This window comes from Saccopteryx bilineata, chromosome 1 (genome assembly GCF_036850765.1).
Source record: "Saccopteryx bilineata isolate mSacBil1 chromosome 1, mSacBil1_pri_phased_curated, whole genome shotgun sequence".
NCBI lineage: Eukaryota > Metazoa > Chordata > Mammalia > Chiroptera > Emballonuridae > Saccopteryx > Saccopteryx bilineata.
Window position 1 is genome coordinate 406,360,875 of NC_089490.1, and position 18,033 is coordinate 406,378,907.

The 18,033-nt window shown below is 62.0% G+C and overlaps 1 protein-coding gene across 3 annotated transcripts; it reads right to left on the reverse strand.

Moving 5' to 3' along the window:
- Positions 1–1,952: 1,952 nt before the first annotated feature.
- On the reverse strand, positions 1,953–17,377 carry TNNT3 (troponin T3, fast skeletal type). Of its 3 annotated transcripts, XM_066252357.1 has the most exons (12): positions 17,146–17,160; positions 16,324–16,344; positions 16,085–16,099; positions 13,132–13,150; positions 9,321–9,366; positions 7,259–7,375; positions 7,075–7,152; positions 6,524–6,637; positions 6,307–6,416; positions 6,034–6,124; positions 4,125–4,165; positions 1,953–2,185 (listed from the first exon to the last, which is right to left on the reverse strand). In XM_066252357.1, the coding sequence occupies exons 6-12, from the start codon at positions 7,340–7,342 to the stop codon at positions 2,131–2,133; spliced, it is 573 nt and encodes a 190-aa protein (XP_066108454.1). In that variant the 5' UTR covers positions 7,343–7,375; positions 9,321–9,366; positions 13,132–13,150; positions 16,085–16,099; positions 16,324–16,344; positions 17,146–17,160; the 3' UTR covers positions 1,953–2,130. The 3 variants fall into 3 exon arrangements, with proteins under 3 accessions (XP_066108454.1, XP_066108455.1, XP_066108453.1); XM_066252358.1 differs by lacking the exons at positions 16,324–16,344; positions 17,146–17,160 and adding an exon at positions 17,361–17,377; XM_066252356.1 differs by lacking the exons at positions 1,953–2,185; positions 4,125–4,165; positions 17,146–17,160 and adding an exon at positions 4,860–4,919 and having other exon boundaries at positions 16,324–16,340.
- Between the last annotated feature and the right edge of the window lie 656 nt (positions 17,378–18,033).

Here is an 18,033-nt window from a genome sequence, read left to right on the forward strand (position 1 = left end):
GTGACCGAGACAAGCGTCAAGAGTGAGTCTTAGACGGATGTAACAGAGGGAATCTGGTCATTTCTTTAAAAAATAAAACATCGTTCAGACTTAAATATAAATAAAACGGAAATAATGTAAGTTATTTATTCTTTCTCTGAGGACTGGTACCAAATGGTCCACGGACCGGTACTGGTCCGCAGCCCCGGGGGGTTGGGGACCACTGGTCTAGTGTGTGGGGAGAGGGGGCGTGTGGGTGCTTGTGTTACACGCGTGTGTGCAGGGCTGTCCACACACGGGACGCAGTGTTTGGAGGGGGCACGTGTGTGTGGTTGTGTGTGTGTGTGGTGTGTGTGTGTGGTTGTGTGTGGTTGTGTGTGTGTGTGGTTGTGTGTGTGTGTGGTGTGTGTGTGGTGTGTGTGTGGTGTGTGTGTGTGGTTGTGTGTGTGTGTGGTGTGTGTGTGTGGTTGTGTGTGTGTGTGGTGTGTGTGGTGTGTGTGTGTGTATGGTGTGTGTGTGGTGTGTGTGGTGTGTGTGTGGTGTGTGTGTGTGGTGTGTGTGTATGGTTTTGTGTGTGTGTGTGGTATGTGTGTATGGTTGTGTGTGTGTGGTTGTGTGTGTGTGGTGTGTGTGGTGTGTGTGTATGGTTTTGTGTGTGTGTGTGGTATGTGTGTGTATAATTGTGTGTGTGTGTGGTGTGTGTGGCGTGTGTGTGGTGTGTGTGTATGGTTGTGTGTGTGTGGTGTGTGTGTATGGTTTTGTGTGTGTGTGGTTGTGTGTGTGTATGATTGTGTGTGTGTGGTGTGTGTGTGTGGTGTGTGTGGCGTGTGTGTGGTGTGTGTGTATGGTTGTGTGTGTGTGGTTGTGTGTGTGTGGTGTGTGTGTGTATGGTTTTGTGTGTGTGTGTGGTATGTGTGTGTGTATGATTGTGTGTGTGTGTGGTGTGTGTGTGGTGTGTGTGTGTGGTTGTGTGTGTGTGTGGTGTGTGTGTGGTGTGTGTGTGGTGTGTGTGTGTGGTTGTGTGTGTGTGTGTGGTGTGTGTGTGGTTGTGTGTGTGTGTGTGTGGTGTGTGTGTGGTTGTGTGTGTGTGTGGTGTGTGTGTATGATTGTGTGTGTGTGTGGTTGTGTGTGTGTGTGTGGTGTGTGTGTGGTGTGTGTGTGTATGATTGTGTGTGTGTGTGGTTGTGTGTGTGTGGTGTGTGTGTGTGTGTGTGTGGTGTGTGTTTGGTGCTCCCACGTGCTCAGGACCTCTCCAGGGTTCCCCCGGGTTGGGGGGTCCCATCTGGGCCCGCTCCCCACTCTCTCCCCCCCTCTGCAGAGCCTTCCTGGGGGGGCCCTTCCGGACTCAGGAAACTTCCTCCTTGAATACCTGGCTGTGTGAGGCTGTGCGTCTTGATCCAATTTCTCTGATTTATATTTTCCGTAATCCCGCCGGGTCAGGGTTTTCAGATTTATTGCACAGAGCCGCTGTGTTCTCCTGGCAGAAAGCAGGCTGTCTGCCCGCTGCTCTCGCCGAACGTGCTTTTCCTCGGCTTCCTTCTGCGGGGTGGGGGCCTCGGAGGGCCTCAGGCTGCGCCCCCACCCCCCTGAACCTGGTCCTGGGCTCCTTCTGCCCCCACACTTCTGGGGAACGTTTGTAAAGACTCCCACTGTGTTCCAGGCCCCCCCTCCTCCCAGACCCTCTCCAACAGCAAAGCACGTCCGGCCTCAGCACTGGCCCAGGGGGCCGGGGGGCTTTCCGTGGGACTGAGGGCCCCAGCTGCGGGGGAAACGGAGGGGCTTCTTGGGGTGGAAGCCACTGGCTGACCTGGGGGTGGGGAGGTCACCCTGGGTCCGGGGCCCACAGCAGAGGCAGGCCCCAGCCCGGGGGTCTGCTGGGCTGCCCCTGAGGAGAGCACCCGTCGTCCCCAGAACCCTCATACTTCTGTCCCCTCCTCACTGCCCCCCCCCCGAGAGCCAACACACACCTGGGCCGAGGGGAGTCTGACGGCTTTATTCACAGACCCCAGGTGATGGGGGCAGAGAGGACAGAGACATGGGGGGTGCTCCGGAGTGGGCCCTCCACCCCCAGGCCTGGGGACCGGACGCCACCACCATGGGGGCCGCCCCAGGGTGTCGCCTCTGCTTGGGGGGGGGGCGCTTCTGTCTGCTCTACTTCCAGCGCCCGCCGACTTTGCCCTTGGCTGTGGCCCCGGCCTTCTTGCTGCTGCAAACGGAAAGCAGTTTGGTCTTGAGCACCAGGGTGTCCAGGACTGTGGTCGAACTCCGTCCCCGTCCCCCACAGCTCTGCCCACCGAGGCTGCTGCCAGGACGAGGGGCCTGGCCTGGCCTGGCCCGGCCCCCCGAAACCCCCAGCACACACTCCTGGCTTCATCCAAGCAGCAGCGACTCACCTGTATCTGGCCCGGCTGGGCCTGGGCAGTGTCGTGCCGAGCGGTTAGTGTGGTTAAGAGAGGCACAGGCACAGCCCAGGGGACGCCCTTTCCTCAACTTCCTTCCTGCCCCAGGGGCCCCACTGAGGGTCGACCTCAAGCCTGCCCGGGAAGCTGTCTCCGCAGATGGCTGTCAGCTTCCCGGTGACTTTGCCCGGGAAAGAATGTTCTGCCTGGGTCACAGGCCCCTGCAGCCGCGGGCTGTTCTGGCCTCTTGCTCCAGGGAGAGGGGACAGCGCTGGCCCTCTGGACTCGGGACCCGAGGAGGTCTCTGTCTCGCTCCAGAGTCTTGGTCACTGAGCCACAGGTTAGAGCTGGACACTGGGGCCAGGAGGTCACCACCCCAGGGGCAAGCTGGGTGCCATCTTAGGTGATGTGGGTATGCGGACCAGAGTGTGTGAGCTCAGAGGCTGTCTTTTTGGAAAACTGGCTGGGGAAGGCCCAGTGCTGGTGGCTGCACCCATGTCCCATGTCCTGCAGGACCCCTCCTGAGAGCTCTTACATGCACGCGCCCCCACACACGCCCCCCCACGCACACGCCCCCACACACGCGCACACATGCGCACACACACACGCACACACATGCACGTGCCCCCACACACACACGCACGCGCCCCCACACACGTGCACACACACGTACACGCCCCCACACACGCACACACACGCACACACGCGCACGTGCCCCCTGCGCGCACACACACACGCACACACATGCACGTGCCCCACACACGTGCACACACACACGCCCCCCACTCGCACACACACGCACACACACGCACGTGCCCCCACACACATGCACGCACACACACGCACGTGCCTCCACACACGCACACACGCACGCACACACATGCACGTGCCCCTCACACACGTGCACACACACACGCACATGCCCCCCACGCGTGTGCACACACACACGCCCCCCACACGCGCACACACACACACAACACGCACATGCCCCACACACGCACGTGCCCCCACACACGTGCACACACACGTACACGTCCCCACACACGCGCATACACACGCACACACGCACACGCATAGGCCCACTCTTGGGGGCCGGCTGGTGTCAGCCCCTGCCCCTCCCTGCCAAGCCCGGGAGGAAGGGCCCACCCCAGGGAGCAGCAAGGGGGCAGAGGAGAACCTTAAACTTTCCAACTCCAAGCCATCTCGGGGACACTGCTTCCTAGAGCAGGACTGCTCGGGGGCCCAGAGGTGGACACTGGCTTCTCCGGGCGTCCCCAGCAGTTACAGCCCCAGGGGCCGATCTTACAGACACTGAGGTCCACTGTCCTGAGGAACGAGGGTCACAGAGGGCCTGGTGACAAGGCCAGGCCTCCTCATCCCCTGTCCCAGGTTGCCTTCGGAACGACACACCACGTGGATGGGCAGGAGCCCAGGCCGCCTGTGCTGGGCCACTCGGAAGGCCTCCCAGACCGGCCCCCAGGCCTCCTGCTGGCCATGTCCCGGCCTCCCAGGCTCCGGGGCAGGGCGGGAAGGAGGCTGGGCGGCCAGGGCGGCCCCCATGGGCTGGCTCGTGTGGCCGACCAGTTGGGTTAGTGGCCGACCAGTTGGGTTAGTCCTGTTACTGCTCTGCTGAGGGCCGGCCGCCAGGAGGGACTGGCTAAAGCCGCCCGTCCCCGGGTGGGGCAGGGGCAGCTGTCCCCTGGCACCGTGAGCCCAGCGCAGAGCGAGGACGGGCAGGCGACTCACTGCTTCTGGGCCTGGTCGATCCGGCTCCGGAGGTTGGTGATCTGCAAACAACACGGACTGCTTACCGTGACGGGTCCCAGCAGCGCAGGCCGGGCGCCGGCCGGCACACCCTTCCTCACCGCAGGCCTCCTCCTCCTCCTCCTCCTCCTTCTCCTCCTCCTCCTCCTCCGGCAGCGGCCCAGTCGGGCGGCCGAGGTGCCCCAGGAGGGCCAGTTGCTACCCTGCTGGGTCCTGGCTCGTCTGGCTGGAGGGCACTGTCCGTGGCCCTCAGGCTCTGACTTACTGTTGGTGGTGGCGCCCTGGAGACTGGGTCACTACGTAAGGCACACAGCAGCTCCACAGTGGCCACTTACCTTCCAGCCTGCGGCAGGATGGGGGGGCAGAGGGCCGGGGCGGAAGGTGAGGCTCGCAAACCGAGCCCCTGGCTCTCGGGCGGGTGGCCGCTGGGGCTCAGGGCCACCCTCCCGCCGGCTCGGTGACCCAGCCGTCCCCTCTTCCTGACTGTCCCGAGGGGAAGCTCGGGGGAGGGCAAGGCCCCTTCCCCCCTGCCAAGCAGGCAGGCAGCTCAGCCTCAGGAGCCCCTGGGCCAGGCAGTCAGGAGGAGGCGAAGGCAGGGGGAGAGGGGCGAAGGCCTCCGTCACCTCCGTGCCCGCTGCCGCCAGCATCCTCTACGACCTGGGGTTTGCCATGCGAGAGGCTCACCGTGCATCTCACACCACCACCAGCCTGGCCCTACCTGGACCCGGCTACTTACAACTTGGCCAGCATCTCCACTCTGGCCCGGACGGTCATGATCTGGAAAGACCAAGACAGTTACGGGGCTGGGTGGGCGGCTCAGGCTTGGGCCCCACCGGGCACTGGGCTTGCCTGGGCCGGGCCCCTCGTGGACCCACCAGGCCCAGGGCCCCTGAGGGGCTGTGCCTGGGCCTGTCAGGAGGCACGGAGCCGGTCTGGCCCTGTGAGCGTGAAGCCCGTTCCTGCCCCAGCCAGCCCCACCCGGGGAGCATTGTGGGAAGGCTGCACTGTCCTCGTGCCTGCACCCTGCATGCCGGCAGGAAGTGTGTGCTCCTGGGAGCAGCCTGCGAGGAGCAGAACGGTCCTCTAACTTCTGCTAGCAGTGGGGAAACTGAGGCAACAACAGGCCAGGTGACTTGCCCAAGGGCACAGGGTTCCTGGAAAGGACCCGGCCATCGGTCCCGGTCCCCCCGCACCCTCTGGTCAGTGGCTGGTAGGGTTGACTATGTGGACTGACGTCCTCCCCGGTCCCCCCACGCCCTCTGGTCAGTGGCTGGTAGGGTTGGCTGTGTGGACTGTCCCCCCGCCAGGAGCCCTGGGAGAGCGAGGGGCGGGCCCCAGGCCGGTGACAGCCAGGCTGCAGGTTCCCAGGTCTGCACGTTCCCGAGACTGACATCCCCCCTGGGGTCCCCGCACGCCGGGGGGGCCGCTGTAGGCACCGGGCTGCCGCTGAGACTTGAGGTCCCCTGCGGTGACCGCGGGCAGCCGCCCTCCAGAGGAGCCAGTCCCGGCCCTCCGTCTCAGCCGCGAGAGGGGGTGCGCAGCGGCTCCGAGGGACCCCCTGTCTCAGCGTCAGTGTGGCCGGGACTCGGGACGACCCACAGCCCGGAGAACCCCGTGTCGCCGTGGGACGGGCTCGTGACACGCCGTGGGGGGGCTTTCTCCGCACGCCGCGGGCCGTTCAGAAACGGGACCTGAGGCCTCTGCCCGCCGCTCCCTTGTGCCACCCTCAGAGCCAGGGCTGACGGCTCAGGACGCAGACAGACAGACAGACGGACGCCAGCCCGGAAGAGCAGGGTCGGCGTGGGGTCTGGCCCCGTGGGGCCCGGGGAGGCGACGGACAGGCTGGCGGGTGAGACCTGGGACTCGAGGACACGGGGTGCCTGGAACTCACGTCGTATTTCTGACGCTTCAGCTTCTCCGAAAACTCGAATTTCTCCGTCTCCAGCTGGTACAGGGTGTCCCACAGCTCCTTGGCCTTGTCCCTGGAAAGGGACACAGAGGTCAGGCTTGGCCACATAAGCTCCGGAAGGCAGGGACCCGGCCACCCACTGTCCTTCCCCTGGTCACCTCCGAGAGCTGGCCGCAGGGACCTCCCAGAGACCCTGAAAGCCGGTGGGTTCAGAGAAGGCCCCCCACACCGCTCCTGGCACGGGACCCCCCTCACCTCAGCTTGTCCTCACTGAGGTGGTCGATGTTGAGTGGCTTCCGTCTCTCAGCAAGAATCTTCTTCTTCATCTCCCGGGCGGTCTGCTTCTTGCCTCTCTTCTGGTCAGCCTGAAAGGGGACAGGGCCGAGGGGCCCGGCCTCAGGACAGGGCGGCCGGGACCACCGACAGGCTGGGCCGGGCCGGGCGGCCCCGGGCTCCGAGCACCCACGCTCACCTTGGCCAGGTAGCTGCTGTAGGTGGCGCCCATGGAGGACAGAGCCTTCTTCTTCTTCATGTCGTCCTCGGCCCTCCTCTTGGCGTCTTCCTCCTCCCTCCGGGCTTTCTCCTCCTGCAGAGACCCCATCCACCCCCACGACCCTCAGTGCCGGGCCTGAGCTGCCCCATGCGGGCAGGCGCTCAGGACCTGGTCGGGGTCAGCCCTCTCCCTCTCTCCCCCCTCTCTCTCTCCCTCTCTCCCCCCCCCTCACTCTCTCCCCCCCCTATCTCCCCCTCCCCCTCTCTCTCCCCCCTCTCTCTCCTTCTCCTTCTCTCTCTCTCCCTCTCTCTCTCTCCCTCTCCCTCTTTTTCTCCCTCTCCCTCTCTCCCTCTCTCTCTCTCTCTCTCTCTCTCCCCCCTCTTCTCTCCCCCCCCCTCTCTGGGCTTCTGCGGGGCTCTGGTCATTGGCCAGTGTCCCAGGAGGGGGCCCTTCAGGAGCAGAGGGGCAGGGATGCTGGCATGTCCACGGGCAGGGCTCAGGGTCCGGGCTGGGCAGGGGCACCGCCTCACCGCCAGCCTGTTCTGGCGTTCCCTCTCCTTCTCGGCACGAATCCTCTGCTGCTCAGCTCTCTCCGCACGGCGCTTCTCCTGCGGTCAGAGGAGCGGGTCAACCCCAGCCCCTCTGACACTGACCAGTGCCCCCCACCCCCCGCCCCGTCCTGGACTCCCTCCCGGACGGACTGCCCTCACGCACGATTCTCTCCTTGAGCGCGATCAGCTCCTCTTCCTCCTTCTTCCGGGCTTCAAAGTGGCTGTCGATGAGGGCCTGCAGCTCCATGAGGTCCTTGTTCTGCCTCTTCTTCTGGATGTCCTGTGGGCGGGGAGGCCGTCAGTGCCCCCACCCGGCCTCGCTGGCCCACCGCGCTCCCGCAGGGAGGCCCCGACTCCTCTGGCTGCCACGAGAGCAGCAAGGGAGCCCTGAGCCACAGGGGCGGAAATGGCACCACCCCACCCCCACCTCATGGGTGAGTCCAGGCCCAGCACAGCCGTGACGTCATCAAGACCCCTGGGGTGGACCAGCTCTAATTGGGCCTTGGAACTATCCTCAGAGATGTCCTCCTGCGTGAGCTGGCAGAGAGGACACTGGTGGGGAAGATAATTTGTTGGAGAGACAAATGGATGGGTAGATGGTGGATGGATGGGTGGTGAATGGGTGGGTGGTGGATGGACGGATGGATGGATGGATGAGTGGATGGATGGATGGATGGATGGATCAGTGGGTGGTGGATGGACGGTGGATGGATGGATGAGTGGGTGGATGGATGGACGGATGGATGGATGGATGGTGGATGGATGGATGGATGGGTGGTGGATGGATGGGTGGATGGGTGGGTGGATGGGTGGGTGGATGGATGGATGAGTGGGTGGATGGATGGATGGGTGGGTGGATGGATGGACGGATGGATGGATGGATGAGTGGGTGGTGGATGGATGGATGGATGAGTGGGTGGTGGATGGATGGGTGTATGGGTGGGTGGATGAGTGGGTGGTGGATGGATAGATGGATGAGTAGGTGGATGGATGGGCGGATGGATGGATGGATGAGTGGGTGGTGGATGGATGGATGGATGGATGGATGGGTGGGTGGATGGATGGATGGACAGATGGATGGATGGATGAGTGGGTGGTGGATGGATGGGTGGATGGATGGATGGATGGGTGGGTGGGTGGATGGATGGGTGGGTGGATGGATGAGTGGGTGGTGGTGGATGGATGGATGGATGAGTGGGTGGTGGTGGATGGATGGATGAGTGGGTGGATGGATGGACGGATGGATGGGTGGATGAGTGGGTGATGGATGGATGGATGAGTGGGTGGTGGATGGACGGATGAGTAGGTGGATGGATGGACGGATGGATGGATGGATGAGTGGGTGGTGGTGGATGGATGGATGAGTGGGTGGATGGATGGACGGATGGATGGGTGGATGAGTGGGTGATGGATGGATGGATGAGTGGGTGGTGGATGGACGGATGAGTAGGTGGATGGATGGACGGATGGATGGATGGATGAGTGGGTGGTGGTGGATGGATGGATGAGTGGGTGGATGGATGGACGGATGTATGGATGGATGAGTGGGTGGTGGATGGATGGATGGATGGATGGGTGGATGAGTGGGTGATGGATGGATGAGTGGGTGGTGGATGGATGGATGGATCAGTGGGTGGTGGATGGATGGATGGATGAGTGGGTGGTGGATGGATGGTAGATGAGTGGGTAGATGAGTGGGTGGTGGATGGATGGGTGGATGGGTGGGTAGATGGATGGGTGGTGGATGGACGGATGGATGAGTGGGTGGTGGACGAGTGGGTGGATGGATGGATGGATGAGTGGGTGGTGGACGGATGGATGAGTGGGTGGATGGACGGATGGATGAGTGGGTGGTGGACGGGTGGATGAGTGGGTGGTGGACGGGTGGGTAGATGGATGGTGGATGGAGGACAGGACAGATAAGTGGATGATGAGTGGGTGAATGGATAGATGGGTGAATGGATAGATGGGTGAATGGATAGATGGGTGAGTACATGGACTGGTCACTAGATGAGTGGATGGATGGTGGATAGAAGCATGGATGAGGAGGAGAGAAGGAAGAGATGTCATTGTGGAAGACGTTTTCTCCGGTTCGGGAGTGACTTAGAGCAGAATTCCCTGGGATCAGGAAGCCCTAGCTCTGGACGCTTGAGGGATGACCTTCTCAGGGCTGGAGCCCTGGGGTTGGGGATGGCAATGTGACCGTCCCACTTCCACAAACTCACATCGAAGTCGACTTTCTCCCCTTCCGGGATCTTAGGAGCAGTGAGTCTGGAGAGAGAGAGAGAGAGAGAGAGAGAGAGAGAGAGAGGCTCGTGAGCAGAGAGACAACTGGGGACCCCACCAGGGAGAGTGGGCCTGACCCCACCAGGCCTGGCTCCAGGCCGTGCATCCCGCTGCTGTGCTGTCTGGGGATGGCTTGACCACTCCCCCTCCCCTGCCCCCTGCCCCTCAAGAAAGTTTCAGCCTCTTAGTGTCTCTGTTTTGCCAACTGCTGGGCAGTTTCAGCGCTTGTCTCAAGCCCTGTCTGTCCAGGAAGGGCACCCTCGGTTTCTTTCTCAAACAAATAAATGCCACTGGGTCACCCCAGAGGCAGGGCGGTTACCACATGTCCTCTGGGGTGGGGTGGGTGGTGGGTGTGTGGATGGGTTGGAGAACGGGGAGGGGGAGACGGTGTGGGCCTCGGTGGTCAGGGATGGCTGTCTGGACCCTTCACGTTTCTGTGGCCCCACTGTGACCCTCTTCTCGGGGACCCAGAGGGGAGGGCGCCAGGCAGAAAGCGGTTTTTGTGAAGAAGAAATGAGCCCCCCACCCCCACCCCCACCCCAATCTGGCGGGCGGTGAGCTGTGAGCAGGCTCCCTCAGCCCCACACGCTCTCTCTCTCCCCCAATGCGTTCCAGATGGAGCAAAGAGTTAAAACAACTGAGAGGACGGGGCCACAATGGATTTCTCTTTTCTTTCTTCTTTCCTTTCTTTCTTTTCTTTCTTTCTTTCTTTCTTTCTTTCTTTCTTTCTTTCTTTCTTTCTTTCTTTCTTTCTTTCTTTTTTTTTAAAACAAGCCGTAGAAAGAAGAAGCGGGAACTGAATATCGATCAAACTGTTGGACTGGGAAACGTTGTTTTTTTTTTCTTTCTTTCTTTCTTTCTTTTTTTTTTTCCCTGAGCTCAGAAGGTCCCGCTGAGGGGGAAAGATGGCCAGATGACTCCATGCAAATGAAAAACTTATGTATGTGAAGGAAAGAGAGGGGGTGGGGTGGGGGAAGGCAAACATGGAGAAAGGAGGCGAAGGGGGGAAAAAAGTCAAGAAGAAAAAAAAATAGAAAAAGAAAAGAAAAGAAAAGAAAAAAACCCCCCACCTGGACTAGAAAAAAGTATTTTTCAGCAACGGCAGAGAAGACTTACACCCCTTCTGCGCCCGGATGATTTAGGAAAACAAGAGGGCTTTGCCCCTCGGGCCTGTGTTTTGATAAATGGGCAGAGGCCATAGGCCTGCCTCCCTCTCCTGGTTCTCAAAGAAGATAGAGGAGCAGTTAACAAATGGGGGGAAGTGGGGGAGAAAGAGAGAGAGAGAGAGAGAGAGAGAGAGAGAGAGGAGGTCTGCCTGCAGTTATCAGAGGAATGCTAGGAGCACGGCCCTAGGAGAGGCCCCTTCTCATCCATCAGTGCTGCCCCCTCTCCTGGCTCCTCTGGGTGGGGCTGGGGCAGAGCCAGCACAGTGTGTGGGGCACAGAGAGCCCCCGCTCAGGTCCACGTAGGAGACCCACTGACCCACTGGCCGGCCGGCCGCGTGCTAGCTTGCGAGGCCCCCACGGAAGGCCCGGTTTGACAGGGATGTGCAAAAAAGCCTTGAGAGAGATCGTTCCTACTCTTCGACCCATTAATTCCAGTTCTGGGAAGGCGGCCTAGGGAAATAACCCGAAAGACCGAGAAACGCTTCCCGCCCGGGGTTATTTATGATGGTAAAATATTGAGGGAGAGCCGGCCGGTCCAGCACGAAGGGGAATCGGTTAAGGAAAATTATGGTCTGTCCAATTGATGGAATATTATGTGGCCATTCAAAATATTTAAGAAGACGATGTAACAACATGGAAAAATACTTATGAATGGTGCTACATTTAAAAAAAAAAAAAAAAAAGAAGGAAAGAAAGCCAGAATTCAAAGTTTCTATATAGACAGTCCCGGGTTTGAAAAAAAAAAACACCAAAAAACGGCTCGGGTTTTGAAAAAAAAAAACAGTTCAGGGTTTAAATCTTTCTTTCTTTCTTTCTTTTTTTCCATGCCCGATGCATGGAAGGGGGAGGAAGAAATAAATGTCTTAAAAAGAAAATATATATGTATTTTATATAAATACACATATATATGTATATATTTCTCCTCTTTCCCGCAGTCTGGCTGGCTGGGTGGGAGTTACAGATGATTTTTTCCCCCCCTTCCTTGTCCTCCTCCTCTTCCGTGGACTTTTATGTATTTTCCAAATTTCCTTTAATGAGGTGTTTTATTTTCATAATGAAAACACAAACATTTTTTTTTTAAAAGAAGGAAACTAGAAAATATCTTGTGATCAGGCAGCTTGGCTTCAAACTGCTGACAAATATAGTGGCTGGGGGTGGAAGCGAGCTGTTCCGTGCTCCAGAGGGGCCCCGGGCTCCCCCGGCACCCCCCCCGACCCCCACCCCACTCCCCGGGGGCGGGCGGGCATGTGTGGATGCCCTGAAATTCCAACCCGTGCAGAGCGCACGCAGGCACGGCTGGGCCGGGGAGTCGAGGGGCCCCCGTCACGCACGGAGCGCTGTGGGCTTAAGGGTTTATCGCACACGGAGCAATCAGAACACTTGGATTAAAAAAAATAAATACAGAATAAATCTCTTGCAATCTCACACATGCCATAAAGGAGGGAGGGGCCGGCCCAGCGGGGATGATGGTTTCCAGCCCGCCCGCCCGAGGGGCCCGGAGGCCCCAGCACAGGGAAAGGTCGGGAAGCCTCGCCTTGCTTTCTGGGAAGTGGGGCTCAGGGGCCGCACCCTCCTTCCTGGCCCCCCACCCGGACTTTCAGCCGTTCTTTCCTATCTCTCGGGCCCTGGGAGCCCCCACAGCACAGCGGGACGTGGCGGGGAGGGGAGGGGGGTTCCAGAGAGGGCAGATGGGGGGGCTGGGGGGCCTCTCTGTGCCCCTTTCTCCCCCCCCCCCGCTCCCTGTCTCCCTTCCTTCCTTGGCCCACAGCCTTCTCCTGAAGGAAGGCCACCTTGCCTACGGGATGACCCAAGGCAGAGCCAGTCACATACGGCGGGACCCCCAGAGTCTGCCTGTGCTGTCCCTGGTGTGTGTGGGAGGGGATAGAGCAGCCACACGGAGTCTGTGGGGTCCCCGCCAGTGGGGGAAGGCACAGCTGCCCCCTCAAATCCCATCCTCACAAAATGCCTTTGTCGGATACCAAGAATTTTAAACTCCACCTCGAGGGGCAAAGAAGGGACAACTTTCTGTCAGGGTTTTGGGGGCCAGCTCATCGCCCACACAGCCTCAACAGCAGTGTGGTCCTCTGGGGGCACCCAGATCCCAGCCCCAGGGGATGCCGGTTTCCTAGGTGACCACCCAGTCTGCACACTCGGGCTTTTCCTCCACGCATGCACACACACACGCACGCACGCACGCACACACACGTGCACACACACGCACGCACGCACACACATGCACACACATGTGCACACACGCGCACACACACGTGCACGCACGCACACACACATGTGCACGCGCGCACACATGCACACACATGCGTGCGCACACGTGCACACGTGCACACGCGCGCGCACACGCACGCACGCACGCACACACACGTACACGCACGCACACGTGCACACACGCACACATGCACGCACACACACATGCACGCACACACACGCACGCACGCACACACACGTACACGCGTGCACACGTGCACACACACATGCACGCACACACATGTGCACACGTACACACATGCACGCACGGTTTCCAGGCCTTATGCCCCAGCGTTCAGCCCTGACCGGGCCCCACACTCACTTGGGTCTTGGTTTCTCTTCTGGTCACCACAGCGCCGGCCAGCATGGGGAGAGGAGAGAGAGAGAGACCACATGAGACTGAGGACCCACTCCTGCCCACGGGGCCCCGGGGGTCCACCTAGCGAGAGGCTTGCTGGGTTCACTGGCTCTCCAGCTGAGCCCGCCACCACCCAACCTGCCCATCAGGATGAGAGGCTCTTGTCCCCATCCTGTGCCCCCCAACGTCCCTGTGGGGTCCGAGGAAGAGTGCTCAGGGTCGGGGGGACCAGGATGCAAGGAGGGAGAAGGGTGGAAGGAAGGAGGAAACAGGAGGTCCTCCGGGGTAGGGAGGACTGGACTGGAGAGTCAAGGGGCCGTGCGGGGAGCTGGAAGAGGACGGAGCTGGTCTGACCAGAGGGGCAAAGACCGGGAGGCGGGCGGGAGCCAGCACTGCTGCCCAGCTCCTGGTCTCTGGGTGGTCCCCAAGAGCACCCCTCTGTGCCTGGCAGAAGCCTGGGAGGCACGGCGCCTGTGGGACCCCACAGCTGAGAGCCTGTGACGATGGCCATGCTGTGCCATGCAGCCTAGCCCGTCCATCGGAGGGAGAGGGACGGAGCCAGCAAGACAGTGGGCAGGCGGGCGGGCGTCCTCTCCCGCTCCTGGGCACCACCGTGGAGGACCCGTGGCCCTTACCTTCCTCGTCCTCCTCCTCCTCCTCCTCCTCCTCCTCCTCCTCCTCCTCCTCGCTGTCTTCTGGGCATAAGCACACATGCAAGAGAAAAGCCAGCACGGCCGCGGGGAGCGTGGGGGGAGCGGGACGCAGGCAGGGTGCGGGGACGCGGGCGTGGGGCAGCCTGGACCCCCTTCCCCTCAGCGCAGGCCTGCACTCCCTGGACGCCATGAGTGCCCTCAGCTGGGGGCCGGAGAGGTGCTGTCCAGGGTGGTGGTGGTGGGTGTGCGGCCATGCCGGGGGCCAGGGGAGCCTGGGAGACCCCGCCCACCCACTGGTGGAAAGAGGAGGGCCCTCTGTGGCCTGTGGGTGCTGGCTGCTGGCTCCTGCGAGTCTTTCCACCGTGGGACGGCGGGACTCTCCCCAGCACCGCAGCCGTGGTGCTGGGGGTACACGGTTCTGGTGGCGGTTTGGTTGGGTCAAACCCAGAGCAATTAGGAGCTCCGGGCTGGTTGGAGCTCCGGGCCTGTGGAGCTCCGGGCCTGTGGAAGCCATGTTGGTTAAAGCCCTTGGCCAAGCCCTGCCGAGGCTGGGATGTCCACTGCTCCCCACAGGGGCCATCGAGCCAAGGTCTGCTCATCCCTGAAGATGTGGGGGGGGGGGGAGCAGCCCCCCAGGGAGCCTGCCACTGACGGGGAGGAGCTTCTCTCCCCCACCTTTGCCTTGGCCACCTCCGGGCCCGGCCTGGCTGTCGGCTGGCCAGTCATCCAGCTGGACACTGCGGACCCGAGCTGCCTGGGCTCCCCTGGTTATCCTCCCGTGGGGGCTGCTCCCTTTGACTGCCCCCACCCCAGGGTGCTGGGGAGAGGTCCTGGCTGGCCTTGGCTACAGCCCGGGTTCTGCAGCTGGTCCGGCCACACCTCGTGCCTGGCCCTCTGTCCCTGCCAAGGGCCCTTGGTGGGCGTGGACAGGGCGGAGATGCCCGGTTGAGAACCATCTTGGAGCCCCAGAGCGCCTTCCTCTGCACTTGGCTGTGGCCAGCGGGCCCCTCAGGGGTGAGGGTCCGGCCTGGCCAGCCCCCGGCCTGTGTGCATTGGGCAGGTTCTCCCCGTGGGCCCCCCAACTCATGGGCCACTTGGGGTGCAGAGAACTGCCCGCTGTGGGCGGGGAGCCTGGGTGAGTGGCGGGGTCACGCTGGGAGCAGCACCTTGGCCCAGGGGTGGCGGGATGAGTGGCCCCAGCCAGGGGAGCACTCGGCTGGGCCCCCGGGGGTCTGGGAGGGCGGGGTTCAGGCCAGACGCTGGGCGGAGAGTGACCACACATGCAGCAAAGGTCCCCAAGGCAGCAGGTGGCAGCAGCCTGGCATCCCTGTCTCCTGCCTTCTGTCTGTCTGTCTGTCTGTCTGCCTCGGGGCAGGTGCGGGGGGGTCTGGTGATCTGGGAGCCCCTACAGGCCTGTTCCCTGGACACCTCTGCCTGCTCTGCCACTGCCCGACGTCCCCTCGTCTCCCTGATGGTGGCCTCTCTGAGCCCAGGGAAGGGAAGGCTGTTTGGGGGTCGTCTCTGGGGCTCAGGCCCCGCTGGGAGCCCCCCCCCGGCTGCAGACCCCCCCGAGGGGACACGTGAACAGAAGGAGCTGAAGTGGAGGCCGACGTGGGCCCCTGACGTGAGCCTGCAGCTCCCTCCCCGCACCGGGGGCTCCTCACGCCCGGGCACGTCTGGCTCCGGCCCAGGTGTGGCTGGGTGGGTCTCCGGGACCTGAGGGCTTGCTGGTTTGCACGCAAGGCCCCTGGTTGATTCATGGCGGCCGTCCCCACCTTGGACCTCAGCCCAGCTCGAAGCTTCACCTCCCCCCACCCCTCCCCGCACCCCCCTTCCCAGGTTGCTATCTGGGGCAAGGGCGTAGGCGGCCCGCCCTGCCTCTGCTCGTCTCTACCCCACCCCAGTGCGTCCAGGGGGTCTAGGTGGACCCCAGCACTGTCCACTCTAGCCCTGTACCCTCTGGAGCCCTACTCTCCTCTTGGCCTTGAGACTGGCCATCCTCTACTTCCTGCTGGGCTTAGGAAGGGCCTCACCCCACCCACCCTCCACCCCCCACCTCAGAATGTTCTTTGCCAGGGGGCTCAGGAGGAAGCACGCGCCCCATCAGCCAGCCCTGCCTGAGCCAGCGCGCCAAAGCCTAACCCGTCCCAGCCCCTAGAAACGGGGGTGAGGGTCACACAGGCAGACAGGGAAGGAGGAAGGAACGGGGATGGGGTGGGGGACAGGGAAACGGGGCTCCGGGCTTGGCACAGGGCACCGCATACCTTCCTGGACCTCCTCTGTGGAAGCGGCACATGTGAGGAGAGAGAAGAGAGAAGCCGCTGTGATCTCGGGGTGGACACCGGGTTGGGGCAGGGACAGGCAGGGGCAGGGGGTCACAACCACACTGTGAGTAGGTTACAATGGCCTCTTGTTCCTTCGGGGGCCAGGCTCCTGTTCCACCCACACACAACCACGTGTGCACACGCACCCACACGGGACCGAAGTCATGGCGGCAACATACCTGGTTCATGAGCTTTGGGGGCTAAGGAGGGCACGGAACAAGAAGCAAGACCGTGGGTCAGAGGTCAAAGGAGGAAGGATCCGAGGTTAATGGACACAGCCGGTCACCGCGCGGGAGGGTCAGTGGCCAAGGCCGAGGGGGGAGCATGCAGGAGGCGAGCAGGACACGGTCAGTGTGGGCCCTGGGTGCAGTCACACCCCAATCCTGTCCCTGCCTCGCGCACGGGGAAACTGAGGCTCGAGGGTGGCGTTTTGCCCGCCGGCTCTGGGTGGTCTGGTGACATCCCTGTTCTAGTCATGGGACGTTTGGGTCCCCCCTGTCCTCAGGCCCCTCGGAGGACTTCCGTGCCTGTGCTCACTTGGAGAGCGATGGCTGTGGTGGTGGCGAAGGACGGGGGGCCCCCTGGAGCAGGTTGGAGGGGCCCAGGGAGGGACAAGGGCAGCTGCTAGGGGCTGGTGGGCCTGGGCTCGGGGCAGCGCTGAGGTCAGGCCACAGGGGCCGCTCCTCCATTGCCCTCTGCTCACCAGAGACCCGCCCTGGGGCCCCTGGCCCAGCCTAGGGGTCAGAGGTCCCATGGGCTCGGGGACCCACCCTGGGGCGGAGGGCTCTCTTCAAGGATGAAGCGGCCAGGGTTCGTCTCACACATAGGGTCCACCCCCCACCCCTGAGCTCATGTTGGGGGGCGCCTAGCCCTCAGGATACCCCCAATCTGGTCAAGCACTGGCCGTGGTTAGTAGATTATGTTGAGGCCACATGGGGGGCCCCTTGGCTCCAGCTGGGCCCGGGCCCCACATGGGGATCAGAAGTCCTGTGTGTTCATACCTTCCTCATGGACTTCTGCAGGCGGAGGGGCGCCAGGTGCGGGCAGGGGCGGGGGCGCGGGCAGGAGGAGAGAGGAGAGGGTTAGGCCGGGAGCACATCATCACACGTCCTTGGCGAGGGGTTGGGGTCGGGGGGACCGCCGTGAGGGTCCAGGTCACGGGGCAGACGGGCTGGACGGTGTGTGAGGGCCGTGGCCCGGGACCCTGCTTACTCACCTTCCTCCTCCTGGGCCTCCTCTGGACGGGGAGCAGCAGGGGGCGGGAGGGAGAAAGGGACAAGAGCAGTCGTTAGTGGGCGAAGGGGCCGCCGGGAAAAGAAGTCGGAAGGGAAGGGAGCGTGGCTGCTGGGTTGGGGGCTTGGAGACCCAGGCCTCGACTCTGCCTCTCTGCAGGGCCACCTGCTTGTGGGCTCAGGGGGCCCCCTAGTCCCTCTCCTTCTCCCTCCCCCCCGGGTGGGGCTACACCTGCCTGCCCAGCACTGAGGTATTTGTGCACCAAGAGTCTTGCCCCATGGGTGCCCGATGGAGGACCTGGGACGAACCCCACGTGTGATGAGAGACCGCCGACCCCCAGGAGGAGGTCTGCAGGGAGCCGGGTGGCCCCCGGGGTGGCCCTGAGGGTGACGGCTCCCCTGTGCATGTCGGGGGTGTCTCGGAGGAAACGTGTGAGTATCTGGGGGGGACCCTGCCCACAGGCCACCGCGCCTTCCCCAGGCAAGGAGTGGCTCCTGGGACCACGCTTCCCTTCTCAGAAAGTCTTTCCACCTTTTCAGCAGAAAAAAAAAAGAAATGTGTGGGGTTTTTTTGTTGTTTTTTTTGCTTTGCTCACGTTGTTAGGGGAGCCGAGTGTTTTCAAAATATTTTCAAAACATAGCACCCAGAGGGCCTCA